Source organism: Scyliorhinus torazame, chromosome 30, assembly GCF_047496885.1.
Source record: "Scyliorhinus torazame isolate Kashiwa2021f chromosome 30, sScyTor2.1, whole genome shotgun sequence".
In the NCBI taxonomy this organism is placed as follows: Eukaryota; Metazoa; Chordata; class Chondrichthyes; order Carcharhiniformes; family Scyliorhinidae; genus Scyliorhinus; species Scyliorhinus torazame.
In genome coordinates, this window is record NC_092736.1 from 25,450,329 (window position 1) to 25,463,117 (window position 12,789).

The 12,789-nt window shown below is 38.8% G+C and overlaps 1 protein-coding gene across 1 annotated transcript in view; it reads left to right on the forward strand.

The window, feature by feature from the left end:
• Window positions 1-12,789, forward strand: part of LOC140404453 (fibrillin-1-like) — a 716,712-nt gene that overhangs the window by 697,790 nt on the left and 6,133 nt on the right. The window contains exons 63-64 of the mRNA XM_072493009.1: window positions 6,785-7,016; window positions 7,498-7,675. Coding sequence (XP_072349110.1) covers window positions 6,785-7,016; window positions 7,498-7,675 — 410 coding nt within the window. The remainder of the gene's footprint in view (window positions 1-6,784; window positions 7,017-7,497; window positions 7,676-12,789) is intronic.

Sequence of the window (12,789 nt, forward strand, 5' to 3'; positions counted from 1 at the left end):
TCCCTGACACTTTGAGGCAGCAGTGCTAACCACCGTGCCACCTGCAAACATTTATAGTCTGCCTTTCTGATGCAGGAAGTGGTAAAGTAATAAAGAAATGTTTGTCATTGGGAAATGTAATACACTTAAAGATTATCACCACAAATTAAGTTAACTTATAAGTACTAACGTGACCATCAATCTCCTTATCTCTATGGTTCATCAACACATTTTGAGTAACCACAAGACACTTGATGATGGAGTATACAAAACTGACTTTTGTGATATCTATCTAGTCTAAGTGAGCAATCTAAGTGGACAGAGTAGCTTTTTTTCAAGTTCTACCTTTCGGGCCTTCTGAAGAAATGTTGAACTTCTTCATGTACCACAATTTTCCTTCATCAGAGATACAACCTCAAGACATATCTATTCTTGAATCCTTTGAAGATGTACCATTCATGAAAATAATTGTAGTTGTTTATCCCAAAGCTCCCTCTTCCAAACAAGACTTAATTGTTTCCAAATCTTTTCAATGTTTCATTGACTGATATTTTTCCACACTATAGCTAATGAATCCCTGTACCCAGATCCATTAAATTATCCATTAATCCATACATTATCCACGACAGTTATACTTTAATCATTTGCTGTAGATAATGTTCAGCTTGTCTTCTGCTTTTGATGTCGATATCTCTCCTGTGGCACCCTAAGATATAGGAAGATTGATTATTAAGCCTTAACTCCCCAAGCTATCCAACAAACAACTCTCCAGGATATCCAATAATAAACATCCCCAAAAGTGTTCAAAAATATACCTATTTCAACAGGAAACAATGGAAGAATTTAAAGAAGTCAAAGCTAGTTAGGAAAGGCACCACAGGAAGACATCAAGTCAAATGTAAGCAGCCACACAATGATCAATTCCTGGCTCCAGCCCCACTGCTGCAGAAATAGTGAAAGCTGTTTGACACAATGAAAACATCATGATCAGAGCAAAAGAAAGTGATCTCCATGCCCTCCTTTGCTAGCCAGTAAGGAAACATCATTGATATTAGCTTGGAAATATACTCGCCTATTAGACTGGAGTTTGAACCTGGTTTTGAGTGATGAGCGAATAGGAGGGGAAAAGAATTCTGAAAAAGAGTGATGAGAGCAGATAAAGCAAGGCACTAAATTAAATCGCAATCAAAATCTTATAATTGTTCCACTGCCAAAAAAGTAAACACGTAATCTCTCATAAGACCACTACAAATAATTTTCCATGTACCTCTTTGATTCAGTGAACAACTGAGGATTTGCATTATTCACTGGCTAGTTATGTCACTTATATATGAGGATATTTCCACCAGGCCATGTTTACAACAGAAAGTACATTACAGGGCTAAATCGCTGGCTTTGAAAGCAGACCAAGGCAGGCCAGCAGCACGGTTCAATTCCCGTAACAGCCTCCCCGAACAGGCGCCGGAATGTGGCGACTAGGGGCTTTTCACAGTAACTTCATTTGAAGCCTACTTGTGACAATAAGCGATTTTCATTTTCATTTCATTTATCATATGCCCTATGTATTTATCATATGTCCTATGTTTTTCATGTATGGAACGATCTGCCTGGACAGTACACAGAACAATACTTTTCAATACACCTCCATACACGTGACAGTAAATCTAAGTATCTGACAGCTGAATTACTAATTATGTGATCTTACTATGGCAGCTAATAGGGGGCACGGTGACGCAGTGGTTAGCACTACTGCCTCACGGCACCGAGGACCCGGATTCAATCCTAGTCCAGGTCACTGTCCGTGCGCATTTTGCACATTCTCCCCGTGTCTGCGTGGATCTCTCTTTCCCCCCCCCCCCGACAACAAAAAGATGTGTGGAGTTGGTGGATTAGCCACGTTAAATTGCCCCTTAATTGGAATTTAAAAAAAAAAGTTTTGTAGGGGGGATTTTCCGGCAATTCCCGCCACTGGCATATTTTGGTGAAATCCTGCCACGGATTTTCCGGCGGAAGAGGTGAGTTCAGTCGGAAATCCCATTGACAGCAGTGGGACCAGAAGATCCCACCTCTTGCCTCCGAGAAACACACTACAGGAGGTGTGTAAAATCCCCCCTCCCCCATAGTCTTTCTCAGAACTTATTTCAGATCTATCTGCTTTTATCATATACTCCGCATAGTATTTACAGAATAGAAACAGTTCATTCAGCCCAATTGGCCCACGTCAGTGCTTGAGGTTACTTGCATTCTCGTGATGTTTTCTCATAATAATATAATAATCGCTTATTGTCACAAGTAGGCTTCAATGAAGTTACTGCGAAAAGCCCCTGGTCGCCACATTCCGGCGCCTGTTCAGGGAGGCTGGTACGGGAATTGAACCTGCGCTGCTGGCCTTGTTCTGCATTACAAGCCAGCTGTTTAGCCCACTGTACTAAACCAGCCTCTAAGTCTTCTGTAATTTTGTTAACTGAGCATTACCATGCCATAAATTTCCATGCCATAAAGCATCTATTAGGCTATTTGTATTCTTTTCTAAATTATTGCCAATATTGTCAACACTGAAGTGACATCTTGCAAAATTTTCCAGTTCTTCTGAAAATGTCTTATGATAATTGCATTGGATTCTAGAAATTGGTAAGTTGCAGAGTAAAATATGTACAGAATGCTTTATTACTGGCTCAGCAATGCTATTAAATACATCACTCCAGTGATGCGATTCCAGGTATGTAGGCTTTACATCCCAATGACCGACTGATTAAATCAAACAACATGTTTCTTTTGGTTGTTCACATTCGGCAAAGTACAATCCGTACTCAACCAGCCCACATTTACAAAACAAATGTTTAATGTTAGATGTGATTCCTTGATTGGGCACCACTAGCTGAACAACCCAGAGTGTGCTAATAGCTGCACTAAGAACCAATCTAAGATAATCAGTCAAGCTTGTAAAGTGGAGCATTTATGCATGATAGAAGCAACATGTATTCATAAGCAGGAACCTGTTCTCTGCAAAAGGAATATGTTCAACCCTTGCACCTATTTTTACCAGCATAGCCTGGAAGTTTAGGGAGCCTATAATTGATTGGCTGAGGAGTTGCCATAGAGAAAACAACAATCAGTTACCTTGCCAACCAATCCGCACACTTTTCTCCTATTGTGTAAATTGATGTGCTCATTTGAAATTTGGCATTCTTGCATTTTCTTGATGAGTGCAAGATGAAAAGCTTTGACAACATGTCTTTGTTTTCAGCAAAATACACAATTGCAAAAAAGCAAATTAACCAATAAATAATAGACAAATGAATAAAACTCAAACATTATAAAAATACCGGCTACAGTTGCAGAAAATCACAAAATTCTGGAGACAAACAGATCAGTTAATAAATATCTGCAGATAGATCATAAAAGTGAACATTTTGGGATACTCCTTCAAAACCATGGTTGATCTGGTGTGTGTTTCCAGCATTTTAGGAATACACAAATAATTCTAGCCATGAAACAAAATTGGTTTGGCAAATGCTCACGAAAGATTTAAAAGGAAAGGGAAACATTACCCTCAGAAAAACTGCCGCTGTTCTTGTTTAACCATCTAAGAATTTCAATATTTGTATTGCATGCCTCACTTTTTTTTTTAAAGTCTACTTCTGGCGACTGGCAGGACTTTAAATTTTTAATGTTTAACAAGGTATTGTGCCAAACTTAAAGTACTCTTGGCGGGGTGGAGCTGGAGGGAAATGGTGATGTTTGAGTGTGTGCCAATTCTACCCAGGGTATTTCACACAACATGTGAGTGGATTGGACAAGACAAGTATATTTAAGAATGTTGCCTTAAATTCTTTGAGAGTGAGCTGTTTACACTGAAATTACTTTTCCAGATCTCAAATGTTTCCTTTTACTGTTAAATATTCTGTGGGACATCAAATTATTGCCATACACAGACACTTGCAAGAAGCCCTACTGATTTGAAATGAATGAAATGAAAATCACTTATTGTCACAAGTAGGCTTCAAATGAAGTTACTATGAAAAGCCCCTAGTCCCCACATTCCGGCGCCTGTTCGGGGAGACTGGTACGGGAATTGAACTGTGCTGCTGTCCTGCCCTGGTCTGCTTTAAAAGCCAGCTCTTTAGCCCTATGCTAAACCAGCCCCTGTGCTAAACCAGCTCCTGATTTCAGCATTTGGACTGCAATACGTTGTATTTGATGTTCGTAATCATAATACTTACCCGATTATCAACTTTTGAGAACATTACTCTATACTGTTCAATGCCAGTATAATCTATGGCCATGTTTTTACAACAACTTCACAAAGATCAAATAAGTTATTCTTAATATGTTCATAATGCAGAATACTGAGGCATTATAGAAATTTGGTCTGTTCAATGCCTGAATAATCCAGTGTTCAAGACAAGAAATTCAGTAAGGAAGAATGGATAACATAGAGAAATAGGCCAAGGCATAAAGGGGAGGATGATGGAAGTTAATAAAAAAGACTTCCTGTGTAGGAAGCATACAGGTTAATGTAAAAATGAAGGTGAACTCTGAGACAGAATCAGTACAGTCCAATAAAATCTGAAAGAAATAGGTGGAAGAAGGATTGGGACGATGGAAGAAAATAAGGTCAAGATATAGTAGGTAAGATGGTGAGCGTCATTGACTATAAATGATGCAGTGTGAGAAGAGCATAGAAGTATATTTAAAGCTTTTTAAATAAACCATCAATCAATTCCTGTTCAAAGAATATGTGTACAATGTCTTTGAGTAAGAGTTATTGATTTATTGCATAAACTGTCTTCCTGTAGACTACCAGTAGAATCTTTATATTATTAAATATTACTTGAAATATTAGAAGAATGGAGAATACTTATGTATATGGAGCACTGATGTTTTCATTGTACTGTAGCGAGATGACTTAGATATAATTGGATGGATTTCCCCAAATCTATGCAAGAGTCTTTACAAAGCATACCAATTTAGTTTCAGTGTACCTTAGTGTGTAAGTGATAGAAATTCACCTTGGAAGGTGGCGCAAAAGCCAATATTGGATTGGTTATCTGCCATATGCAGCACCTGATATTCAAATTGATTGCAATCAGTGGAACTGCATCCAATCCTATATCTCCCTTTAGATGCCACGTTCAAATCAAATTGCTACCCCAAAGGCTTGGCAATGTTCTCCATTTATCAGCAGTAAATATCTAAACTTTATCAGCAAACTGGCTTATTTGAAGAATGAATTACATTTTCTGATTTGGGTTGGAATTTCAGCATTAAATTGCTTATACAGGTCTGCTTTTCCTTTTCAAGTTAACATGGGGTGTTGGGGAGAAGATAACACTGCAATACATGGGAATCCAACATGCAGAGTTGATCCCTCATGGCACGGTATTGCTGGCATCAGTTTAGCATGTGCCTTGATGCCAAGCAGAAAGAGAGAAATGAATGTCACCGATGGGCCACTATTTTGTTTAAATAAATTTAGAGTACCCAATTCATTTTTCCCCAATTAAGGGGCAATTTAGCGTGGCCAATCCACCTACCCTGCACATCTTTAAGTTGTGGGGTGAAACCCACACAAGCAAGGGGGAATGTGCAAACTCCACATGGACAGTGATCCGGAGCCGGGATTGAACCTGGGACCTCGGCGCCGTGAGGCAGAAGTGCTAACCATTGCACCGCCATGCTACCGTCCTATGGACCACTATTGACTGTCTTCTGAATGTGTAGCTCACGTATAGTTACAAGCTCTGGGAATTATGTAGCCCTGTGGAATATGTTTCTGAAATACCTATCCCATCTCCATAGAAGCCATGGCATAGTGATATTGTGACTGAACTTGGAGACTCTGGTGCAAATCTCAGGTGGTGAAATTTTAACTCAATTAAAAATCTGGAATTAAAAGTCTAATAATGATGACCACCAATTGTCTGATTCACTAATGTTCTTTAGGGAATTCTGCCATCTTTACTTGGTCTGGCCTACACATGACTCTAGATCCACAGCAATGTGGTTGACTCTGAAAGTGAAGGCAGTTAGGCCCTGCCATCGCCATCCACATCCCGCAAATACATATTTTTCAATTTTCATTGTAAAATTCGATGGGAAATGTTTACGTGACAATTTAGATGTTGACAAAAAAAAGACCAGAAATTGTGCCAAGGAAATGTTAATATCAAGTTAATGCAGCCTGAGAATTTAAACACATAAGGGTGCGCATTACGGTGGCACAGTGATAGGCACTACTGCCTCACAGCGCCAGGGACCCGGGTTCAATTCTGGCCTCAATTGACTGTCTCTGTGGTGTTTGCACTTTCTCCCAGTGTCTGCATGGGTTTCCTCCGGCTGTTCCAGTTTCCTCCCACAGTCCAAAGATGTTCAGGTTAGGTGGATTGGCCATGCTAAATTGCCCCTTAAGGTCCAAAGGTGTGCAAAGTAGGTGGGGTTACGGGGATAGGGCAGGGGAGTGGCCCTAGCTAGGGTGCTCTTTCAGAGGGTCTGTGCAGACTGTTGGGCTGTACTGTAGGAATTCTATGGTTCTATTACCATTCCTTCAATTCCAGAAAGATTGTTTTGAATGTTTCTAATGTTTTTATGAGGTTGTTGGTTATGGAATTGTCCAGTTGAATTTAACACCATGGGTAAAGTCTTCATATTGAATACTTAGCTTTGTGTTGACTGTTTTATTGTTTTCCTAATGTATATGACAAGCTGGTGTTAGAAACAAGAGAAAATAAATATCTAAAAAAAAGTCTAAAGCTGAATTCTCAAATTGTTTAAATAATTGTTTTAATATCTTCTTGTCCAACAGATGAAAATGAATGCATGAATTCTCAGGTTTGTGGAGGTGCTTCATGTCACAATACCCTAGGAAGCTACAAGTGTCTTTGTCCAACGGGCTTCTCCTTTGAGCAGCATTCTGGGTCTTGTCATGATGTAAATGAGTGTTCATCCTCCAAAAATCCATGTAACTATGGCTGTTCAAACACTGATGGAGGTTACTTATGTGGCTGCCCAACTGGATACTATAGAGTTGGCCAAGGGTAAAAACAAATAGCATTATAAAATTATTGCAACTTAAAACTAACTCCTTCACTATCATTTTCCTAATGCAATTCTGAGCAATAGTGTTTTTTATACAGAAGTGATGTTATCTATACCTTCAATGATAATTGCATGCCAATTAATACCAAATTATGCCTCAATTTAGGAGCAACATCCAATTGCATTTTGTAAAAGAAACACAGGTACATAATAAGCCTAGATTTGTATAAATGTGTGTTTATAAATGTGAGTATAATTTCCATGGGGTGTATTTTCTTCTTCATCATACTGGAAAGTGATCAGGAGAAAAAAATGATTTTCAATGCATTGATTTTGACAAAATTAGGTGGATTCAACACAAGGTGGACATTCAGTCCACCCTTTCTAATTACCATCCTGGTGAAGATAAAAATCTACTCCATATCTCCAATAGTTTGCCATAGTTTATACATTACTTTGTATTTTACATTTTCTCACTAGGCACTGTGTCTCTGGAGTAGGATTCGGTAAAGGCCAGATGTTTCCAATCGGAGGAGACACACAGGACAACAGTCTGTCACCTGAGGTGTGTTATGAGTGCAAAATTAATGGCTACCCAAAGGGAAGATCACGAAGAACAACAAATGAAAAAGAAGCTATGATTTCAAGTGACGCAGAGGTAAATGCTGCTTATTTTTACGTTGGTTAACGACGGTTGCCATTGCATGTCAGAAGAGAGTACTCTTTTAGCAAGTAGTTTTTTGGACATTTAAAAGTGCTCATTTCAACTTCATTCTTTCTATGGCATCATGAACATTGCCATATGTAGCAACATTTGATAGCTTGGAATACTGTAATGTGGATTTGGCCCACAAGCCCTAATTCTCAGCCACAATTTTTTTTATCTTCGACCTGTTCATTTGGGAGGAATGGCAAGTGAAAGGGAGGTATTTACAGAGTGAAAATGGAAAAAGCAGAATCAGTAAGTGTTTGTTGTCCAATGCTTGTAAAGTTCATAACCAGTTTAGCAGAGGTCTGGCAGGTCATCCTACTCTACCCCAACCTTCATAATAGGTGTGGGTGCTGCAGGGAGAGTAGTAACGTTTAAAATATGTTTACTTTGTAATTATGTCATTCACTGAAAGTACTTAACTGCAATTGAACCAATTATAATTAATGGAATGCATTCTTATTAAAAGATGCAGTTCCCACATTATGTAATTAAATTACTATAGCTTTCTTAATTTATTTCAGCAAAAGTAACACTATAATCAAACTAATTTTATTTACAAAACAAAAGAGCCAGGATATATTTTTTATTGATTTCCTTTTAATTTTCCATGAATAGAATGCAGCAAAACAATTTAAAATCTGTTTCAATTAAACTGTACCCCAGAACATTTTCTCTTAAATTGATCTTACACACCATTCTACAGAGCAGACTGTAGCTTTAACTGGACTTAGGAGACCTGAGGTAAACACTGCTGTGGGAGCAAGTGTGATGAAAGAGATAGATGAGAGATCTGCAGGATTTTTGTCTAAGAGGAAGATCACCCCATTTTTCTCAACTGATGTAGCCAAATCCATAACTATCTGGTACAAGTGCGACTCAAACTCTCTTACTGGAAAAGGATTTGGGTTTCCTTCCAGAGAGTTCAATTAAAGTTGAGGTATTAGTGAATGGGATCGGTGGAGATTGTATCCCAGTTCCATTGTACAAGGTACAATTGGAATGTGATTTAGTGTCAAGTCCAGTAGTTGTCGGAGTGGTTAAAAAATTCCCAGTGGACGGACTGGACTTACTTTTGCGGAATTATTTGTCACGAGTGAAGGTTCTAGCTTCACCCGTGATTGCAGAGAGTCCAAGGGAAGTCCTGTGGATAGCACATGAGATGCCAATGGCAGGGTATGTGGGAATTAGGAAAATTCATTGGGTATTAAAGGATTCAAAGAAAGAAATGCTGAAAGATATTAATCATATATCAAATAACAATGGTAGTGAATCTGATTCTGCTGATACTGATGAAATTATCTCTATGGAAATGATTCTTCACGAGTTTTGACAAAGATACAATCTAGTAGAAAATCAAATTCTGAGAACAGAAGGAGGAGTTTGAATCTAATAGTAATAACAGTGATAAAGATTCAGATGAGAGTTCTGAATCCGATTTGGGTTCTGATTATGAAGAAATTATAAACGACTGCTACTGAATAGACCGGCCACTAACTGATCTTGAACAGATGGCAAGTAATTCTTCCAAAGCTAGGAAAAAAGACAACAAATCGGAAGAAGAAAGTGAATTGGACCATTCTTTAAAAAAAACAGTCCACATTGCCATTCCCTTCCAGTGCAAATATTTCCCAGAGTATGCCTATTTGAAGGAAAATATACTTAATCGCATGGGATCAGCTATTCAGGATGAAGACTGTAAAATGACACTAAGCAAACAGCTGATTAACCCACATCTTTTAAAGGCCCACAATGCCTCTTCAAGGTAAAGGAAGAAAATAGGAGTGAAATAATCAGTGATCAATTCCTTTTGCAAATGAGGACAAAGATGGATGAGGAACCAAGCAGTGATTCTGCAACCATGAACCGGTTAACAAAAAACAGAAAGTTCATGGAACCAACAATGTGCTATCCTCTGATTCTGAAGGTAAAGAAAAACCATTGAAATCTGGAAAGCACAAATTGTATAAGTCCGTATTACTGAATAGAGATAAGAGCTGTGATTACGAAGACTCCAATGAGGTGGTAAAAGCTGTAGAACAAAGAATGGTGCATATAAAGTCAACCAACTTTGCAAAGATTGAGTCCTCAGCTTTACCTATTGCTGAAGGTAACCATGTGAAGGAAAAGGGAGGATGTAAAGCTGGAGGGGTTGAAGAGTGTTTATTCATTTAAAATCAACCAAATATTTCCCTCAGATTTGACAATACTGCTTGTAGTTTTGCTGTAGAAATTTCTCGAAATTTGGATAAACATTCATTGGGCGATCAGAAAAGACTGACTGCATTACACAAGAGACCAGAAGAGACAGAAATGCAGAAGAAACTCATTCCGGGAGCCCTCTCCAATTCGGGAAGCCAGAAACCTGACAAAGGGAGCACATTGCCTTTGATTTTGAAAACAAGGCAGTTTGGTTTTCAAACTCCCTCTGATATCTTCAAAGATGCAAACCTCAGCAGAAGAAGAACAGAGAGAAGATCTTATAAAGATACGGAAAGAATATCGACAGAGTTGTAGGGGAACACCAGGGGGCACTCTGTTCACTAATCATGATGTAGACATAAGAAACTCTGAACAATAAAGCCATTTCCATCTCAACTGAAACCATGGAGACTGGCTCAGGTAGAGACTGAAATACAGTGCATGTTGGATATGTTGTGGGAACAAGCGAAAATGCTATGGTCCATAGAATGCGAAGTAGATCTTGGGAGATTGAAGGCCATATTTGTGGGAGAACCAGTGTTGGCTGCCCTGTCCTTATCCAGACCATTAAAATGACCATAGATACCAGTGACCTGAGGATAGGGTCAGTGCTACTAGCCCTTCAGCATTTTGAAGTACATGTCCGACATGGCAATAAACAAAGCTCAGCTCATACGGATCATAATCCACTTAGGTATATAGAAAAGTTGAAAACCCAAAACCCAAGATTATTCTGTTGGAGTTTATTATTACAACAGTTCAAGGTTAAAACTGTACACATACCCGGAAAGTATCAAGTGATTGCGGATTCTATGTTACGGGTTTAAGGACTGACTAGTTACCAATGTAGATACTGGGAAGGGAACTTATATAATGGAGATGGATGGATATGTGTCTGTGGTTTATATCTTTCATACCTCATTATGAAACGTCTGTGCCCTGACATTTCATTCCTTTTATGGAGGTAGGTATGTAAGGGTCCTTCCTGTTGATTCCCTTATTACTCCTTCCTTTATTTTTGGCGTTATCATTTTGGGTCCATCATGGACATGTATCTTTAAGTCAAGCAGCAGAGAGAATGAGGAGATCAAGAAGTTGCAATATATGATATGGTGATGTAAGCTTTGGACAGCAAGACCGAGACTTTTTGACACCTGAGAGATGGGGTGGGACTCAATTCGACTGATTGGCTGGTGACCAACAAATTGGCCAAAAGGCTGTATTCTGCCCTGTAACAGGGAGTGATTGCATCTTTTCCAAGTGTGATGATTTCCAGAGACCCACAGAAAGCAGAGTTTTGAGCTGGACACACAGAGAAAAGGACCTGCTCTCTGTCTCTTTCTCCAGAAAATCTCCCTTACAGAGACCTGAATGGATGTTCAGTGAAAACCATTACAGACTGTGGAAAGCCAAAATCTCAACTTGAAAGCCTGGCTTAAAGGTCTGCTTAAAGAAATACTTTTTTCCTTTTACTTATAATATTCATCCCTTTCCTCCCTGTTATGGGTCAGGGTTTAGAGAATCCCAAAGTGCATCATGGAGTTCACCTGACCCATAGCTTTTAATAGATTGTGGTATGGGGAGCACACGGCTCACTCTACAGGTGTGGTACAGCAGAAAATGGACCATTGGTTTTTAAAACAAAACAATGTTTATTCTATGAACTCAAGTTAACCTTTCTAAAACAAACAGTGAATCAAATACACCCCCCAAAGAATACAACACTAAGTAATCTGTATGCTGTTCTTTTAACATCCAAAAGGCTTAACAAACCTTCAAACAGGAGCAAATTAGGGTTTACATTCAAGACTGAAAACATTTATAATTCTTCTGAATTCACCAAATGATTAAGAGATAGTCCTTCATGGCAGAGATCAACAGCAATGCAGCTCGCAGACGCACCCAAGCTTTCTCAAACTGAAACTAAAAAGCAGAAGTGGAGCTCAGCTCCACCCACACTCTGACATCACTCCAGTAACATGAGCAGCTCCATTTCTTAAACACCCATTTCTTAAAGGGTGCTCTCACATGACGTCCCCTCTATTTCTGTCTGTCTTGTGAGTGTGTGTGTGTGCAGAGGGTGGGGCAAGTTAAAGTGGGAGATTAGGAATTAGATAATAGTTAAACGGTTGTATTTGCTGCATATCTCATTATAGTTCCTGTTATAAATCAAAGGTAATGTGTTTAAATTTACAAATCTGGTGATTGTAATTATTGGGCAGCCCAGGGCCAAAGACTTTGGGTATTTATTCTAAGAATTATTAGTTAATTCAATTGTGTTCCGACTCCGGGTCAAGTGGCGCTGAAATTGACCGTGCACTGGCCCAGGATGTCGTAACAAGAGTTGTAAAACATTAAAAGTTGTTACTTATTTTACTAGGCTGCACTCACACATTGTAAAATGTACTTTATACCATTTATTTCATTTTACGTACTTTTAATTTCATTTCAAGACTTTTCCACGTTTTGTTACGTTATTGTACATTAAAAGTTATACAAACTTATAAAAGCAATTCAAAGGCTTTGAAAGTTTCAAAAGTTAAATAACATTTAAGAACTTTTTTTTTAAAAAAGCTAACAATTGGAGGACCACAAGGGGTATTCTTTCCACTACTCACATAAAAGCGGGCATGGCCTCAGCATTTCACCACTAGCCCTCATGGCTTTCTCCGACAAGGGCTTATCCTGCAGCCGGAACAGTAAGTCCCCAAAGCTACACTGAAAAAAGCCAGGCCACAGTTTAAATCAGTCAGCTGTGTGCACCTTGCAGCTGACTGACTGACTGAATTTTTAAAAAGTATTTTTATTCAAATTTTCACATTTAACACACACGACTGTACAAAACAAAATAAACCCAGCAC